General features: G+C 45.0%; 1 protein-coding gene across 4 annotated transcripts in view; it reads right to left on the bottom strand.

The window, feature by feature from the left end:
• atl1 (atlastin GTPase 1) overlaps positions 1-20,252 on the bottom strand; it is an 85,988-nt gene that overhangs the window by 29,428 nt on the left and 36,308 nt on the right. For all 4 annotated transcript variants that reach the window (XR_013579473.1, XR_013579474.1, XM_078562547.1 and 1 more), the window contains exon 3: positions 1,267-1,401. Coding sequence is in view for 2 of the 4 variants with exons in the window: in XM_078562547.1 (XP_078418673.1) it covers positions 1,267-1,401 (135 nt within the window). In the remaining 2 variants the exon portion in view is untranslated. The remainder of the gene's footprint in view (positions 1-1,266; positions 1,402-20,252) is intronic.

Below are 20,252 nucleotides of genomic sequence, written 5' to 3'. Positions count from 1 at the left end.
GTGGGCCAATTAAGGTCTGCCCAGCGTGACATGCCCCCAGAAGCACTGAGCACTCCCTGTGCGGGTGGGCGGAGGGGGTTGATTCCCTGAGTCGGGGCCTGTGCTCTTTTGCACATGCAGAAATCTCCCTGAGGCACAGAGGTGCCTCAGAGAGATTAGTTTAAGGTTTAAAAATCTAAATAAAGAAAAGGAAATATTTTAACACATGTCTCCTCATGTGACAATGTCACATGAGCTGGGACATGTTCATGAATTTTGATAAAAAGTTTTATTTAATTAATGAAACCTCATCCCGCCCGTGGATGAGGTTCCATGAAAAATGCGAAGGCCGCCTGGGCTCTTCACCTGCCCGCCAACCTTAAGGTTGGACGGGCAGCCTTGTTAATTGTTTTAATGACTCTTTAATTGGCCTTAATAGGCCTTTTACAGTTCGGCGGGGGCGCATCCGAGTCGGCTGCGGGCCTGCCGAACTGGAAATCTAAATGACGTGCGGTGCCCTCCCAACGCCACCGCACGTCATTTTACACATCGGTGAGCGGGTCCCGCCCCTGCTCGCCAACCCAAAAATTCTTCCCTATATCTCTACTTACATAAAGGATTCATTAAATATACTTTGCAACCCAATAATTGTAAAAACACCAAAAATAACAAGGCGATTACGAATTCTGATTACTCTTCTGTACACTGATTGCTCTTAACATTTTAAGTTGAAATAAAATCAGCAAATGCTGGAAATGTACAGCTGGATGGTCAGTGTATGAAAACAATGGCTGATGTTTAGGCAAGACTCCAAATTAGAACTCTTCTGTCCCACCCGAAACATGAATCTGCCTTTTACAGATCATGATTAGCTGACCATTTTGAGCATTTTCTGTTTTTCTCTTATTTCTGACTTTTACCACTCATAGCTCATAGCCTTGATAAAGTTGAATTTTCAAATCTATAAACAAGCTGCTCTTGAACCAGGCTTCTTCACACCAAGGAGGGGAAAAAAAGATATGTAAAGTTCTGTTCTATGGCTCTATTCAATTCACAAATGAAACTTCCAAAGAAGAAGTGAAGCATTATTTTATCAGTGACCAACACACCCCAAGGCAATTTGAGAATTACCACATGATCTGAAGTTGTCATGCTACCTAATCCTGTAAAGAGGTGGGAAGGAGGTTCGTGTGGAGCACAAAGGGCTGCACAGATAACCCGAGACAAATGACCTGCTTCTGTACTGTAAGTTCTATGTAATTCTTTATCTTGTTTCTCTGTTCTCACCTTCTCTCCGTTAGGTTTGTCCACCAGAAACACTTCACTCCATATCTGAATCCCAGTTGTTTCTCGCTCTGATCCTCCACGCCAGGAGAAACCAGTCAAAGGCTCATCATAGTGACCTAACCAGGCATTGCGATCCTAAATAAGAGAAATAAAAGATTTGACATAAAATTTGCATACAAATACCACGTAATCTTTTGGGTTACTGCCATTGCAAATACAATTCTAGTCAAAATTCAAATGACTCTTAAATTTGAGAGTATGTTAATTATTCAGCTAGAAGAGAGATACTCAAAAGAATTAAAACCCTCCTGCCTCTGCAATTTTGTGGAAAATGGCTTGCAGTGATATAATCTTCCTCCAGTCAGCCTCTCTTACTTGCTGATGTCTTGGTCTTGGTCAATGTCTTCAGAAGGACAGTTGATCAAATTTTCAAGACAATCTGCCTCTTTGGGGTTCCTTGCCACCACATCTGATGCAGCAACAGCATGCCTGCTGGGATTTTGTACTCTTCAACTGGTGGGTAGCGGGAATCAAATTGGGAGCTCAACATGCATAGCAACTGACAGCCAACCCAAGAAATGGATTGAGATTGAGTTTCGGGCACATCCAGGGTGGGTAGAAGAGCAGAGCCCTGCCCTTTGTGACATAGTCCCATTAAAGTTCGATACGCAAAATATTTTAATGAATTCCAGATGCAATTTTCCAAAGTTACACTACACAAAGTCCATTTTGAATGGACAAAGGAAGTTCAAAGTACAATGGACGTGGCCTGGCATTTTCCTCACTCTACCATTACCTCCAAGCCTGGTTCAATGTGCAGTGCATGAGAGCTTGCCAGGCACTGCACCAGGTATACTTAAAAATGAGGTGCAACCTAGTGAAACTGCAACACAGGCCTACATGCATGCTAAACAGCATGTGATAGAGCAAAGCAATTTCACAACCAACAAATCAAATCAAAGTTCTGCAGTCCTGCCACATTCAGTCATGTATTATGATGGACAATTAAACAGCTAACCAAAGGAGAAGTTCCACAAACATCCCTATTCTTAGTGCAGGGTGATTGACTCTGAGCAAGTAAAATAATGGATATTTCACCATGGGCACACCTGCCGAGACCTTAGGAGTGGTATTGGGGGTACAGCTGAGACCTTGGGAGGAGAGGGTGTACAGGTTGGGGGGTTCAAGAACGTGGGAGCAGACAGGAAGCAGAGGGGGTTAGAAGGGGTGCATGATACTACCGCCACAGCTGTGGGACCTACCCCAAGTCTGATGCTACTGACTGCTCGTACCCTACTGTCACCCACTGGACAGCCCCAACACGCACGCAGACACAAAGCCAGCACAGACAGAAGAAATCCAGGACAAAACGCAGCCTGGGAAGGCCTGATCCGGGACAAAAAGTCAAATTACGGGAGAGTCCCAGAAAATCTGGGACAGTTGGTCACCCTGCCTCAATAATGGGGGAGTCCAGCACATCAGTGCAAAAGACAAGGCAGAAGCATTTGCAACTACCTTCAGCCAGAAGTGCCGAGTGCATAATCCATCGTGGCCTCTTCCTGAGGTCACTGCATCACAGATGTCAGTCTTGAGCCAATTTAATTTGCTTCATATGATACCCAGAAACAGCTGAAGGCACTGTATAATGCAAAGGCAATGGGCCATGACAAAATCCTTCCCATAGTACTGAAGACTTTTGTTCCAGAACGAACCACACCCCTGGCAAAGCTTTCCATGTACAACACTGGCATCTGCCCAATAATGTGGAACCTTGCCCAGGTATATCCTGTCCTCAAAAAGCAAGGCAAATCTAATCCAGTTAATTACTGCAGCGGATAACTCATCTCCTGACTCCCCAAAGCTTGTCTACTATCTACAAGGCACAAGTCAGGAGTATGATGGAATACTCTCCACTTGCCTGGATGAGTGCAGCTCCAACAACAATCAAGAAGCTTGACACCATCCAGGACAAAGCAGATCACTTGGTTGACACCCCATCCACCACTTTAAACATTCACTTCTTCAACCACTGACACACAGTAGCAGCAGTGTGTGCTATATACAAGATGCGGTGCAGCAACTCACCAAGCCTCCTATAAAAGCACCTTTCAAACCCGTGACCTCTACACATTGAAGGATAAGGGCAGCAGATACATGGGAACACCACCACCCACAAGGCACACACCATCCTGACCTACACCTACAGCGTATACGGCAGCAGTTGAAAAAGAAAGTTCCCCACCACATTCTCAAGGGCAATAAGGGATGGGCAACAAATGCTAGCCTTGTCAGTAATGCTCGGATCCCATGCATTAAAAACATCTTAAAGAGGAACAGGTTTGGTTGCAGTGTTTACCGTAGCTTTTTAAATTTAAGAGTTACTTCATCATTTTTGAATTTCTTATTAATGAGTGAACTAGTGGAACTTTTATTTACTCATTATGATAAGTTTGGTTCAAAACAATCACAAAGAAGTCCATTTTTGTGTGTTAATCACCAGGAAACAGACTTTTACTTACAAAACTTCAGCAGAAAAGAAACAGGGTAAAAAAAAGAGGGTGCGTGAAATGGAGTTCTAAAAATATCAGCTTTTATGTGAGCTGAGAGAGTCATTAGGCAACTAGATGCAGATGCAGAGTCCCGTAGTAAGCAGCAAGTGAAGGTACGATTGGGGTTGGTTTTGATGCACCCCAAATACAGGGGGGGGATGATTTCTGGCTCTCTGAAAAATGAGCAGCCATCAATTATGATGTAGTGGCACACATCCATCCGAAGTCCACCTGAGGCAACTTTCAGGTAGGCTAGGTAGTGAATCTAAAACAGGCCAATAAGCTGCTTAAATGTGCAAATTAGGGTCCCATGCTAATTGTTGGACCTCATTTCTAACTTTAAGATACAAGTAGGTATAGTACGCACCACGTACACACTGCCTACTTTTACCAGAAAGTGAGCAACCTAACGAGCAGTCTTGAAGGGGCTGCAGGGAGATGCCCACAAAACCACTGAGGGAATTTTTAACTTTTATTTGGTTGAGCCAGGAGGAGCTTGCCACTGCTGCCTCCTGACACATCATCCCCCAACCACAGCTCCAACCCACCATGACTACATCTCACCCTTCCCAGAGCTGACGTGCTGAGCAGGTCAGCATGAGAGCTGACTGATTTCCCACCTTGCACAATTATCAAGTTGTAGTTGGGAGCCCTGCTGCAGCTTCTGCTTGCCAGCAACAGATAACAGAGTTCAAAATGTCTCATGCCAGAAAGCAAGGAGGTGCAGTGCAGGTGCACCACCAATTTTGGTGTCGTCCTTGGCTCAGTGGTAGCATTCTTGCCTCTGAGTCAGAGGGTTTTAAGTTCATGCCCAACTCCAGAGGCTTGAGTAGTTAATACAGGCTGACACTGAGGGAGTATGACACTCTCAGGGCAGAATTTTCTCTTCAGCGTGTGGGGGCGGACCCCGCACGCCAACATGTAAAATGACACGTGGTGACATCGGGTGTGCATCCCGATGTCACCACGCCTCATTCCGATCTTCCATTCGGCGGGCATACACCGGAGTCAGCTGCGCACCTGCCAAACTGTCAAAGGCCTGTTAAGGCCACTAATACACCAATTAAACTAATTGACAGGGCTGCCCGTCCAACCTTAAGGTTGATGGGCAGGCGAAGAGCCCAGGCGGCCTTCGTATTTTTCTTATTAGTTCAGGTTTTATTAAATAAATAAAAGATTTTTTTGACAATTCATAAACATGTCTCAGCTCATGTGACACTGTCACATGAGGGGACATGTCTGAATAATTTTAATCTTTCCTTTTTTTCAATCATTAAAATTGAACTTAATCTCCCTGAGGCACAGAGCTGCCTCAGGGAGATTTCTGCGCTCTTTCACGCGCAGGCCCCGACTCTCCCTCCACCCCCCGCCCACACAGGTAGCACTAAGTGGTACCGGGCGCCTGTCACGCTGGGCAGGCCTTAATTGGTCCACCCACCTAAAATGGCGGCGCGCAGCCAATCGCGGGCGGCAATCAGCTCCGCACCCGCCCGCGCCCACTCCCAACCAGCTCGCCCGACAGGCAGAAGATTCTGCCCTCAGAGATGCTGTTTTTTGGATGAGATGTTAAACTGAGGGCCTGTTTGCCCTCTCAGGTGGATGTAAATAATCCCATGACAATGTTTGTAGACACGTTTCCCCAGGTGTCCTGGCCAACATTTACTTCTCAACTAACATCACTAAAGAGAAAGAGATCATCTGGTTATTATCACATTGCTGTCTGTGGGGCCTTGTTTTGTCAAAATTAACTGCTGCATTCCTACATTACACTAATAGCTACACTTGAAAAATTACTTCATTAGCTGTAAAGCATTTTTAGGACATCCTAAATTTCATGCAGCTTCCATTGAAGTAATGTTGGGTGATTGGAAATATCTCTTCCCCCCCCTCCATGTCCAATCTCATGATTTCCGTATTATCTTCTAAATGGTGAGAAGTGAGGAACAGTGGGGAGGCAGAAGTAATTAGGGATCCAAGTACAGAAATCACTAAAAATTCGTGCAAGGTACAAGGATTATTAAAAGGGTACTGGAATGTTTGCATTCATATCAAGAGGGTTTGAATATGAAAAGGTGGAAGGTATGCTTTAGTCGTTATGATGATCTGGTTGGAGCACATCTGGAGTACCATGTTCTGTTCTGGACACCGCATTTCAGGAAGGAAGCATAAGTTGTGGGGAAGGGGGTGGTGGGGGCGGGGGCAGCAGGCATGGTGCAGATTCACCAGAATGATGCCAGGGCTAAAAATGTTAATTTATGAGGGCAGGTTGCATAGACTAATCTTGTATTCTCTTGAGTATAAATGAATAAGAGGTGATCTAATTGAGGTGTTTCAAATGATTAAAAGATTAAAGGGTAGAAAGAGAGAAACTATTTCCTCTCAAAGGAAAATCCAGATCACAGGGTGTAACCTTAAGATTGGAGCTTGACCACTCAAAGGTGATGTCAGGAAACGCTTCTTCACCTGAAGAGAATTGGAAATCTGGAACTCTATTTCTCCAAAGAGTTGTCATGGCTAGGTCAATTGAAAATTTCAAAGGTGAATGAATGGATTGTCTAAAGAGTATTAAAGGGTATGGGACCAAGGAAGGTAAATGTTGTTGAAACATGTATCAACCACAATCAAACTGAATGATGGAGCTTGAGGGGCTGAATGGCCATCTTTTCTTCCTGTGTTTCTGTCCCTCTCTATTAAAATGTGGCTGGCCAAAGGTTCCAAGCATTGTTCAAGCATGTTCCAAGCGTTCCTTCTCCACAACTGGCAGGATATTAATCTACTTTGTAAATTGTGTACACAGCGCTGTTGTGCCCATGAAAATTGCCAATGGAGTCCTACAACTAGAGTAGGGTCATAATTTGTATATTTAAGCCGGTCGTGAATCAATAGCAGAAAATTTTGCTGTCATTGGATGTTCACATGCAATTTAACTCTCAGCATCACATGGATATATCAGGCTACGAATAACTTATGTGGTTTACCTACATAGCAGCAAAGATTGCGGGGAATGTGATTTGGGGCAAGATTTTCCCTTTGTCGGGTGTGCGGGCCTGGGAACGGCTGCGAAATGGACCGCTGCCAGCAGTCGGGCCCAACCACGACTTCACACTGGCCGGCCAATCAATGGTAAGCCAGCGTGAAACATACGCTGAGAACCTCAGCGCTGCTGGGGTGGGGGTGGGGGTGGGGGCGGGGGGAGTGCGAGCGCTAAAGTCTGCGCATGCGTGTGGGTGCGGGTACGGAGCTGCCTCAGGGAGCTGAAGGATTTTACAATGAAGAATTAAGATTTTAAAAATAAGGGAAACATGTCCCACATGAAAAGTCACATGAAAAGGGACATATCAAAAATAATGTTCAAATTGTTTATATTCTTTTAATTACTGTTGGAAACCTCATCCTGCCCGTGGATGAGGTTTCCTAAAAAATGCAAAGGCCACCTGGTCTATTCGCCTACCCGCCAACCGTAGGGTTGGACGGGCAGCGAAAAATACAAATCAATTGGTAGTTTAATGGCCTTTATAGGCCTCTCAATTGTCGGCGGGCATGCTGCCGACTCTTGCGCACACCCACCAACCGAAATATTGTGCAAGTGCACAATGACGTTGGGGTGCTCGCCCGATGTCATCATGCAATATTTTACTCCCGATCGGGTTCGGGCGCGCACCCGCCCACAGGACGTAAAATTCTGCCCATGGATACAGCAGCGAAAAGTCAGCCCACAGAAATAATTCTGAGAGATGAGGGTGAGGTTTTCTTTGCCATTTTTTTTTAAACCATAAAATTCACTGTCCAGACATACAAAAGCAGGATTTATTATTATAGTGGATAGATAGAGCCCAGTGTTCTACAGTTCTTCCCTTTCAGCAAACATATCCACTGGGCCAGTCTGAGAAACAAACTAGAAAACCTGATGCTTGAATGCTTAATTATTGTTTTTTTCGTGATCATGGCATTGTAGCACATGAGCTGTAAACATATAAAACTGTTTGGGTCAGTGAAACAAAATTAGAATTTGTCCAAAAGCAAACCTTTTTTCTTTGTAGCAAGTGTTAAAGAGTGAATAGTATTTTATGGAACTTCTCTAATCACATGTTCAAATTCTACTTGATGGAATTTTTCATCGTGTTTTATTAGGATTCCTTTATATAGATGTGATATGATCACAGCGAGTCTTTATTACACATAATCTAGAATCTTATGTGAAGTAGTTAATATGACAAACAACATTCCAACGGCTTGTCAGACAGGCTGAGTTCCTACTGCAGCTTGCTGCAAAAACAAGGTTGCTTTGTTTGCAAGGGAGGTGGAAAAACAGGGTTCCTGTTTCTGACTGCTGTCCAGTGGCTTCATCTAACAAATGAACATGCGAATGAATGCTGGATGGGGCAAGATTGAGCTTGGATGTGACACACCCATTGCAAAACTGAAAGCAATTACTGTCTAGACAAATTAAAATTGATTCGTTGCAAATGATGCTGCACCACCCAATGTCTCAGTGCATTCAGAAAAAGAGGGAAAACAAAACTGGAGGCTGGAGAAATAGAGGCCCAGAGCTTACAGAAAGCAGTGAAGAAGAGATGTACACCACTGACTGCATTTAAAAGCACATTTTTACCTTTTGCATAGGCTGCAGCGGGAACTTGGTCTCCCAACTGCAGTGTGGATCCACTGGCAAGGTAAGTAGGGAAAACTCGTGGTGAGATGCAATTCCAGCAAAGTTACATCTCCTTTGACATCGTGAGCTAGAGACATTCCCCTTGAGGTCTGCCTTCAGCTCAATGGCAGATAAATCTTTATAATTATTTGAGTTCTTTTCTTTAATCTATTTTTAATTGTAGCTCCCCAGCCCTACAACCCGGCACTTCTCCGACAGTGGGACTAAGGAGCTGGGGTGGGGATGGGGTCTGGGATCGCAAGATCTGGACTATTGTTTGCTATATATCTTCCCTACACTATTCAGCTGACAAAATAGCTCAGTGTCGATTTTAAAAAAGCTAACTGGCAGTGTCCTCTTCATCATTTCTGAGTAGAACGAGTGGAATTCCACTGGACAATTAGATAATTTTTAGTTCATTTCATCCAAGTAACTTGAGTGTATCCATTGAGTTTCCTCTTCAATTAATTCTGGTAAATTTTTTAGACATTTCTAAAGATTTGACTAACTCGTGTATTGTTTAAATGTACATTAGCAATGTTTCTTACTGACAGAACTACCTACAACGGACTGCAGTGGTTCAAGAAGGCTTCTCACCATCATCTTCTCAAGGGTAATCAGGGAGGGGCAATAAATGCTGGCCTTGCCAGTGACATCCATATCCCGGGAAACATACATTAAAAAAATCCTGTTTTTCAAATAATTGGTACTCAGGCCAGCTCCTACATCTGTAGCTTCAGCTATTTCATGCCCCTCTAACAACAGGTAACAAATCAACTATTTACAAATACTGGTGGTATGCTGAGTACTATAGAGTGCATAGAGTTGCCGTGGAAGCTTGACTTGTAATAATTGTGTGATTTACTGCTTCTGTGGGAATCTATCCAATTCTATTTGATTGTACAAGATGTACTGTGCGATCAATCAGCCTTATTGAGAACTGGCTATAAAAGGGATCAACAATTCCTAAGATGACTGCAAGAACAAGAGGCCAGATTTTCTGTCTGTATGCACATTCAACTAGAAGTCAGACAGTATTGAAAGAACAAAACAAAAACAGAATTACCTGGAAAAACTCAGCAGGCCTGGCAGCATCGGTGGAGAAGAAAACAGTTGACGTTTCGAGTCCTCATGACCCTTCGGCAGAACTGAAGTATAGTTAGGAGAGAGGTGAAATATAAGCTGGTCTAAGGTGGGGGGTGGGGGGAGAGAGAAGTTGAGGGTGGGGTGGTTGTGGGGATAAGCAAGCAGTGATAGGAGCAGGTAATCAAAAGATGTCACAGACAAAAGGATCAAAGAGGTGTTGAAGGTGGTGATATTATCTAAGAAAAGTGCTAATTAAGAATGGATGGCAGGATACTCAAGGTACAGCTCTAGTGGGGGTGGGGTGGAAAGACTAACAAAGTATTAGTTGTAGATTTAAAAATAATGGAAATAGGTGGGAAAAGAAGAATCTATATAAATTATTGAAAAAAAAAAGGGAGGGGGAAGAAACAGGGTGGGGATGGGGGGAGGGGGAGTTTAAGATCTAAAGTTGTTGAATTCAATATTCAGCCCGGAAGGCTGTAAAGTGCCTAGTCGGAAGATGAGGTGCTGTTCCTCCAGTTTGCGTTGGGCTTCACTGGAACAATGCAGCAAGCCAAGGACAGACATGTGGGCAAGAGAACAGGGTGGAGTGTTAAAATGGCAAGCGACAGGGAGGTTTGGGTCTTTCTTGCGGACAGACCGCAGGTGTTCTGCAAAGCGGTCGCCCAGTTTGCGTTTGGTCTCTCCAATGTAGAGGAGACCGCATTGGGAGCAACGAATGCAGTAGACTAAGTTAGGGGAAATGCAAGTGAAATGCTGCTTCACTTGAAAGGAGTGTTTGGGCCCTTGGACGGTGAGGAGAGAGGAAGTGAAGGGGCAGGTGTTGCATCTTCTGCGTGGGCATGGGGAGGTGCCATAGGTGGGGGTTGAGGAGTAGGGGGTGATGGAGGAGTGGACCAGGGTGTCCCGGAGGGAACGATCCCTACGGAATGCCGCCGGGGGGGTGAAGGGAAGATGTGTTTGGTGGTGGCATCATGCTGGAGTTGGCGGAAATGGCGGAGGATGATCCTTTGAATGCGGAGGCTGGTGGGGTGATAAGTGAGGACAAGGCTGACCCTATCATGTTTCTGGGAGGGAGGAGAAGGCGTGAGGGCGGATGCGCGGGATATGGGCCGGATACGGTTGAGGGCCCTGTCAACGACCGTGGGTGGAAAACCTCGATTAAGGAAGAAGGAGGACATGTCAGAGGAGCTGTTTTTGAAGGTAGCGTCATCAGAACAGATGCGACGGAGGCGAAGGAACTGAGGGAATGGGATGGAGTCTTTACAAGAAGCGGGGTGTGAGGAGCTGTAGTCGAGGTAGCTGTGGGAGTCGGTAGGCTTGTAATGGATATTGGTGGACAGTCTATCATCAGAAATTGAGACAGAGAGGTCAAGGAAGGGAAGAGAAGTGTCAGAGATGGACCATGTGAAGATGATGGAGGGGTGGAGATTGGAAGCAAAATTAATAAATTTTTCCAGGTCCCGACGAGAGCATGAAGCAGCACCGAAGTAATCATCGATGTACCGGAGAAAGAGTTGTGGGAGGGGGCCGGAGTAGGACTGGAACAAGGAATGTTCCACATACCCCATAAAGAGACAGGCATAGCTGGGGCCCATGCGGGTACCCATAGCCACACCTTTTATTTGGAGGAAGTGAGAGGAGTTAAAGGAGAAATTGTTCAGTGTGAGAACAAGTTCAGCCAGACGGAGGAGAGTAGTGGTGGATGGGGATTGTTCGGGCCTCTGTTCAAGGAAGAAGCTAAGGGCCCTCAGACCATCCTGGTGGGGGATGGAGGTGTAGAGGGATTGGACATCCATGGTGAAGAGGAAGCGGTTGGGGCCAGGGAACTGGAAATTGTTGATGTGACGTAAGGTGTCAGAGGAATCACGGATGTAGGTGGGAAGGGACTGGACAAGGGGAGAGAGACGGGAGTCAAGATAACGAGAAATGAGTTCCGTGGGGCAGGAACAGGCTGACATGATCGGTCTGTCAGGACAGTTCTGTTTGTGGATTTTGGGTAGGAGGTAGATGCGGGCCGTCCAAGGTTGGGCGACTATCAGGTTGGAAGCTGTGGGAGGAAGATCTCCAGAGGAGATGAGGTCAGTGACAGTCCTGGAAACAATGGCTTGATGTTCTGTGGTGGGGTCATGGTCCAGGGAGAGGTAGGAGGAAGTGTCTGCGAGTTGACGCTCAGCCTCCGCGAGGTAGAGGTCAGTGCGCCAGACAACAACAGCACCACCCTTGTCAGCGGGTTTGATGACAATGTTGGGGTTGGACCTGAGAGAAGAGAGTGCAGTAAGTTCAGAGAGAGACAGATTAGAATGGGTGAGAGGAGCAGAGAAATTGAGACGGCTAATGTCACGCTGACAGTTCTCAATGAAAAGATCAAGAGAAGGTAAGAATCCAGAGGGAGGGGTCCAGGTGGAGGGAGAATATTGGAGGTGGGTAAAAGGATCCGTTGAACGGGGAGAGGACTCCTGCCCAAAGAAGTGAGCACGGAGACGAAGACGGCGGAAGAAGAGTTCAGCATCATGCCAAGCCCGAAATTCATTGAGGTGAGGGCGTAAGGGTATGAAACTAAGTCCTTTGCTGAGCACTGAACGTTCAGCATCGGAGAGGGGAAGGTCAGGGGGTATAGTGAATGCGCGGCTGGGGCTGGGATTGGAAGATGGGGTGGGGACGGAGGGACAAGCAGGGGTGGAGGGTCCCAGATGGGTGTTGGTGTCGATGAGTTGTTGGAGCTTGCGTTCCTTAGCACTTGAGAGAAAGAGAAAAAGTTTCTTGTTGAGGCGACGGATGAGGCGAAGAATAAAATGAAACTGGGGGCACGCACAGCTTTGAAAAAGGGTGCGGCGGTGCTGCTGGACGGAGAGGTCGAGTGTGTTCATATGGCGGCGCATGGCACTGAGTGTGGATCTCAGAATGCGATGGGAACAGCTGTCCGAGAAACATTTTATGTCCCGGAGATACCTGTAATCCTGGGTGGGTTCGAAACAAGAGGGATGGAATTTCAGTTGAAATCCACGTGGGGTGAGTCGGAGACGGAGACAGTCACTGAGAAAGGAAATATGGCTGTGAAAGCGGGTTTTAGTAAACACCTTGTCAAACACCAGGAGAGAAATGGAAAGCAATGAAGGTGAACAGGGCAGAAGAGACAGGCGGAAATCCTGTCGGAGAACAGTATGGAAAGAACGTCAGAACAGGAGCAGGTCATGCAGCTCCTCGAGTTCTCACCCAACCTGAAATGTGTTTCTAAAGTCCTACGCTGTTTAAAACTTACGCTTTGGCATGTCAAGGCAACAAGTTTTTTTTTCTTTCCTTAGTTCACAATATCTGAAAGGAGTTCAGAAGTGCAAAGAACATTTTGTTTTCCCCAGAAGTGATGAAATAAATTCTGCTATAGGGCATGAAGCATAGAGAGGTCTCCATTTGGGACAGAGTGGCATAAAACCAACAGGTAATCTGCACAGTGGAAATGGCAGCAAGTGTTACCTGCGAAATAACACAGTAAATCGACCAGAAAATTTAAGGCAATGAAACAGAAGAAATTTTGTAGGTTAACCAGGTCAGCTAAGGTGGAAGAGACCATTACCATCTTCCAGTAATTCAGTGGACTATGCATGCAAAGCACTTACAATTGCCTCCTCCTCCTCACAATGGGCAGAATTTTGCCCTTGATGGGCGGGCGGGCCCCACCGGCTTGGTGGCGGGCAGGCAGCCGATCGCCGCTGCGGAAACGGGCCCCGCCGCCATTTTACGTGGGTGGGCCAATTAAGGCCTGCCCAGCGGGCCGACCGACGGGAAGCGCTATGCGCTTCCTGTGCAGGGGGGAGAGATTCCCCAACTATCAGAGTGTGCTCTTTTGCGCATGCGCACGAAAGAACGCACATCTCCCTGAGACTAAGTGCTGCCTCAGGGAGAGGGCTGACAGTGTTTGAAACTTTAAAAATAGAAAAATTAAAAAATTATTAACATGTCCCCCTCATGTGACAATGTCACACGAGATGGGACATGTTAATAAATATCACAAAAACTTTATTAAATTTTTTAAAAACAGACATGAAACCTCATCCCGCCGGTGGATGAGGTTTCATGTTTTTTCAGAAGCCCACTGGGGCTCCTGGCCTGCCCGCCAGCCTTAAGGTTGGACAGGCAGGGCATTTAATGCTTTAACTACCCTGTCAATGGCCTCAATTGGCCATCGACAGGTCGGCGGGCGGACAGCTAATCTCGCTGTCCCCCCGCCTTCCTGAATATTTAAATGGGGCGGGATGATGTCGGGGGTTTCCCCCGACGTCATCCCACGTCATTTTCGCCCCCAGCTCAAAAGTCAGCCCAATGTCTTGAAATGCTTTCAGGCTGGCCGTAAGTGCCCATTATGCTGCACTATAGGCTTGTGGAATTGTTCTTTTACGTGAATCTTTGCATGATTCAGTCCCAAGATAATTCTTCAAAGTAATGTAGCTGCATGGTGCATTAATGCATCAAAATACTCACTTTAGGCTGCAAACTGACACTTGGGTAACACTCTATATGACCATGAAGTTGCAATTCTCACTTTTAAGAACATAAGAACAATCCACACAGCCTGTCTAGACTGCTCTGCCATTCAATAGGATTGTGGCTGATCTCTGGCTTCAACTCCACTTTTCTGCCCACTCCCCCTATCCCTTGACTCCCTGAGAGACCAAATATCTATCTATCTCAGCCTTAAATATATTCAATGATGGTGCAGCACAACCCTCTGGGGTAGAGAATTCCAGAGATTCACAACCCTTTGAGTCAAGAAAATTCCCTTCATGTCAACCCTAACTCTACTTGCAGAGGAAGACAGGAATGCCCAGCAGCAAGCGCATGGTTGCAACTGGTACAGAAAATGGTGTTGTCACTCAGGACAGATCCAGATCCTACTGCCAGCCATCTCCAATGTCTCAATCACATGGGCCAGCCTGTCAATGCAGTCAGTAATGCAAGTATCCCAGCTGCCCAATCATTAGACACACATTGAAAATACACAGAGGTCTAAGTTAGGTTTGGAATGCTTGTGTGTAAATGTACCAAGTGTGCTCACAGACACACAGCAAGCAATCCTTCCAAGCACCAGAATGGGCTTAAGAGAACATACACTGTACAGTGTTATAAGCACGGTACCCTAACATTGCATTAAATGTATCCTCAAAATGAAATCAGTAGCCAGACTGAAGAATGGGACACTAAAGGGCTAAAAGCCTTAGATATTCCATAACAAGCTTCTCTTAAAGGCTAGAATAGCTGAGGCTGTTAAAGCCAGAGGCCCATGGATAGCTCATTAGGAACATAATCATGTAACTCCCTAAAATGCAAAGAGACAGAGGGGTTAAGGAAATGAATTTTCCATCTGATATACCTGGATTTTACAGCTCCTGTAATCTGAGGTAGACAAGGATTATAACATGACTGTTTGAGATTGATACCAAAAAAAGAGGTGAATTCATCTGAATTTTGTGCCACCGAGGTTGGTCAAAAAAAATGGAATGGTCAATTGAATGGAAAGGATTTTCTTTAAAAATCAAAAGATGTATATGAGGGTATATTAAAGAGTTCAGAGCCTCTTTTCCTTTCCTTAGTTCTTGTTATTTTGAATGCAAAATGGTTTCTCTTTCATTAAAACTAAGTGCATCTCTGACTGTGAGAGATAGAGAGGGGGTGGGGGGGATGGAATATGTTGTACTATACAGACCCAGCAGATGTGTGTGTGTCACTTCAATGTATACATTTCCTAAAGATCAAGGGAGTTTAGATTTGAGCCAAAACAAAAACAAAAATACCTGGAAAAACTCAGCAGGTCTGGCAGTATCTGCGGAGAGGAACACAGTTAAGATTTCGAGTCCGAATGACCCTTCAACAGAACTAAGTAAAAATAGAAGAGAGGTGAAATATAAACTGGTTTAAGGGGGGATGGGACAACTAGAGCTGGATAGAGGGCCAGTGATAGGTGGAGATAACCAAAAAATGTCACAGACAAAAGGACAAAGAGGTGTTGAAGGTGGTGATATTATCTAAGGAATGTGCTAATTAAGGGTAGAAAGCAGGACAAGCAAGGTACAGATAGAAACAAAAAACTACTGCGGATGCTGGAAATCCAAAACAAAAACAGAATTACCTGGAAAAACTCAGCAGGTCTGGCAGCATCGGTGGAGAAGAAAAGTTACAGGTACAGATAGCCCTAGTGGGGGTGGGGTGGGGTGAAGGAATCAAAAAAGGCTAAAAGTAGAGATAAAACAATGGATGGAAATACATTTAAAAATAATGGAAGTAGGTGGGGAAAGAAAAATGCTTTTTCACTTGCACTTCCCTCAATTTAGTCTACTGCATTCGTTGCTCCCAATGCGGTTTCCTCTACATTGGAGAGGCCAAACGCAGACTGGGTGACCGCTTTGCAGAACACCTTTGGTCTGTCCGCAAGCATGACCCAGACCTCCCTGTCGCTTGCCATTTCAACACTCCACCCTGCTCGCATGCCCACATGTCCATCCTTGGCTTGCTGCATTGTTCCAGTGAAGCTCAACGCAAACTGGAGGAATAGCACCTCATCTTCCGACTAGGCACTTTACAGCCTTCCGGACTGAATATTGAGTTCAACAATTTTAGATCATGAACTCTCTCCTCCATTCCCACCCCTTTTCCGATTTCCCCCCCCCTTCTTTTTCCAATAATTTATATAGATTTTTCTTTTCCCATGTATTTCCATCCATTGTTTTATCTCTACCTTTTAGCCCTTTTTGATTCCTTCACCCCTCCCCACCCCCACTAGGGCTATCTGTACCTTACTTGTCCTGCTTTCTACCCTTAATTAGCACATTCCTTAGATAATATCACCACCTTCAACACCTCTTTGTCCTTTTGTCTGTGACATATTTTGGTTATCTCCACCTATCACTGGCCCTCTATCCAGCTCTAGTTGTCCCCCCCCCCCCCCACTTAAACCAGCTTATATTTCACCTCTCTTCTATTTTTACTTAGTTCTGTTGAAGGGTCATTCGGACTCTAAACGTTAACTGTGTTCCTCTCTGCAGATGCTGCCAGACCTGCTGAGTTTTTCCAGGTATTTTTGTTTTTGTTTTGGATTTCCAGCATCCGCAGTTTTTTGCTTTTATCTTAGATTTAAACCAGCTGGTCTACATAAAGTCACCATAAGGTGACAGTACCCAGGATCAGAGGATTGAAGAACAGGTAACACCTCCACAGATAGAGAGTTCTCATCCCAACATGAAGGAAGTAACATCATTGTCGCAGGGAAGGGTAAGATAGCCAGCTCAACCATGCCGCTCTTGAGGATAAGGTCATATAAGTTCTGAAAACACTGTTAACAGCTAAGTGAAGAAAAGTAGAAATACACAAAGTGGAAAGTGTCTTTCTAATCATCAGGCAGGGTTCTTTAGAAGCACTCCTGTCAAGTATCAGTCCCTGACAACCCAGGATTCTCATTTTACATAGGTGGACTGATGAAACTACAGATAATTCAATGGGAATGCTGAGAAACTATGAAAAATGTTATTGTGTCATTTGGGGGTCATTTATAGAACAAAACTATAAAACTGACACATATCACAGACGTCAGGAGGAAACACTGTGGAAAATGGGCAGGGAACCTGCATGATAATTTCCAGAGGCTTTTCAGGTAAAATTTCAGGGACCTAACAATAAGGTTATCAACTCAATAAGAGTTGAGGAATACAGACTAGAAAGGTCCCAGGTTCAAACCCCAGTAAGCATTAGGTTAAGAACAGAAACATAGGGCAAGATTTTCAGGTGGTTGGGCGGGTGGGCCTGGGAGCGGCCAGAAAAGGCCCACCGCCCGAAATCAGCCCCCAACTGCGATTTCACGCTGGCTGGCCAATTAACGGCTCAGCGCTGCCGGGGGCGGGGGGGAGGAGAGCGAATGCTGAAGTCTGCGCAGGCGAGGGTGAGCGCCGAATGAAAGCTTCCTGAAGGCAGAGAGCTGCCTCAAGGCGCTGAAGAATTTTAAAACCAAACATAAAGATTTTAAAATCCTGGAAAAAAGAGTCCCCACATAGGACTCACTCACCTGAACATACAGATAATAAAAATTCTGTCAAAACATTTTTAAAAAATTAATCCTGCCTGTGGACGAGGTTTCCTCAAAAATCCAAAGGCCCCCTGGCTGATATGCCCGCCCGCCAACCATAACGTTGGACTTGCAGCGAAAAATCGCTCTTAATTAATACATTAACGGCCTTAATAGGCCTCCTAATTGTCAGTGGGCGCCAAATTATAGCTCAAGTGCGCGATGACATCAGAACACTCGGCCTATGTCATCTCATACTATTTTACGACCAATTGGGTCGGGCGGGTGCCTGTCCACGGGATGTAAAATTTTGCCCATCCAGTTGGTCTTGGCTGTAAATTCCCCAGCTGAATAGATTAGTGATGATCACTGTCAAATTGCACAAATAACAATCACTTGTGGTATCAAGTGTGTCTAGAAACTGCAGAATTGCACTCCAGCAAAGCGTAATGCCTTCAGGGGACAGAGAAAATTGGTGGCAAAAAATTAGTAAGGCAGTTGGCATATTGAATGTTCTTTTGTTGTGAGATGAAAAGCTTTCTGGTCTTTTTAAAAAATTGATGAATTTAAGTAAGCAACACACCTGTTAGTGCAGACTGGAATTGTTGCCAGTTGTATGCTTTGTCTAGTTTTATTTCAAAGTTACACAAAATGTTTCTCTCATTACAAAAGCTGTTGAAAAAATATTAGAAGAAAGGGAGGAGAGGATAGGATACAATCCTGGTTATAAATTCAGATGATTTGATACTTTATGAATGATTCAGCAATTAAAGCAATAAATATGATTACTGAACTCTGATTTTAATGATTTTATGGGTCAGTTGGCCAGAAAAAAATATGTATTCTATACATAGAACTAAAAATATGCAGTACCCTGGATTTGCACCAGTCACTTTTAGATTTTGAACAAAAACTTAAGTAACCTCAAAAAGCCAAGTAAGATTTCCTTTCTAAAACGGCACCTTCTTCCAGAAGAACATTTATGATAGCTAAATTGTAAGAGTCATTCCCAACAATGACTGCAGCTGTAATTCCATCTATATTCTGTTATCTATTTTAAAAAGGGCATTTTTATCTGACTTTTGTGGCAAGAAAATATTGGCTTAAATAATGTGTATGTTTATGCACGTGTTAAAGTTTTGCATCACTGTCAAAAGACAATTTATCATAAACTTTGGGCAGAATTCTTACCTCGATGGGCGGGCGGGCCCCACCGGCTTGGCGGCGGGCGGGCAGGCAGCCAACCCCCGCCACCGAAACGGGGCCCGCCGCCATTTTAAGTGGGCGGGCCAATTAAGGCCCGCCCAGCGGCCGGCCCGACAGGAAGCGCTATGCGCTTCCTGTGCAGGGGGGGAGGGAATCCCCAACTGTCAAAGTGCGCTCTTTCGCGCATGTGCATGAAAGAGCACACTGCTCCCTGAGGCAAAGTCCTGTCTCAGGGAGATTGTGAGAGGTAAGTAAATTCTAAAAATAGATAAATATTAAAATTATTAACATGTCCCCCTAATGTGACAATGTCACATGAGATGGGACATGTTAATAATAAACACATAAAATTTATTACATTTTTTAAAAACGGACATGAAACTTCATCCTGCCAGTGGATGAAGTTTCATTAATAATCTGCAGCCCGCTGGGGCTCCTGGCCTGCCCGCCAGCCTTAAGGTTGGGCGGGCAGGGTGTTTAATAAGGTTGATTAGCTCATCAATGGCCTTAATTGGCCATTGACAGGTCAGTGGGCGGACAGCTGATTTCGCTGTCCGCCCGCCTTCGTGAATATTTAAAGGGACCGGGATGACGTCGGGGGTTCCTCCCGACATCATCCCACATCATTTTCCCCTCGGCGAGCGGGCCCCGCCCTTAAATCGCCAAGGGGAAAATCCTGGCCTTTATGTTAATTATAAAACAGTGTTGCAGCAAACAAAGTGATGGAATAAAATATTACTCACACACTAAATAAGATGAATGTAAACCATTATTAATTAATTTAATTAAACTAGTATTAATATTTTGAAGGACAGTTACATTGCGCTGAGTATACTGAAAGTGCATACTGTCAGGAGACAGGCAGCCCACCAAAAACAAAGCAAGCCAACTCCTTCTCTCACGAGGAACTGGTTGACAATCTCCGTGTTGGAAATTGTTTCTAACGGAAACAAAAGTCTTGACAGACACAATGTTGTCCACTATACCATGCAGCATCCTGCTACCAGGGGGATCAATGAACACTGAAGTGGACAGTTGCTAGTAATGGGGAGATTCAGTGAATGGATAACTGTGTCCACGGGTGCAAACTGGAGTTTCTTGCCTCCATTGAAGCACAACAGTTCACAGCACAGAAGGACATAATTTAAGCCTTTGTACCTTTGCCGGCTCTTTGCTTAAACAATCCAAAACTCATAAAACTCTCTCACATAACCCTGCAACCTCTTCTGCATCCAAAGTCTTATCCTAACTTAAGTATTGGAAATAAGGCCCCTATCTGTCCCAGGCGGGAGCACTATCCACCCTTTCTGCGACCTGCTGAAAAATCAGGTCAGGTGGCCAATGAGCAGAACTTATTTTTTTTTATAATTTTTGTCTATCTCCCCCACCCTTCCCCTCTGCCTGATTCCAACATTCCCAGAATTCATGCACCATGTTTTGATGG

Source organism: Cetorhinus maximus, chromosome 18, assembly GCF_964194155.1.
Source record: "Cetorhinus maximus chromosome 18, sCetMax3.hap1.1, whole genome shotgun sequence".
In the NCBI taxonomy this organism is placed as follows: Eukaryota; Metazoa; Chordata; class Chondrichthyes; order Lamniformes; family Cetorhinidae; genus Cetorhinus; species Cetorhinus maximus.
Note: the sequence above shows the minus strand (reverse complement) of the source record. Positions and strands in the feature narration are given on the sequence as shown.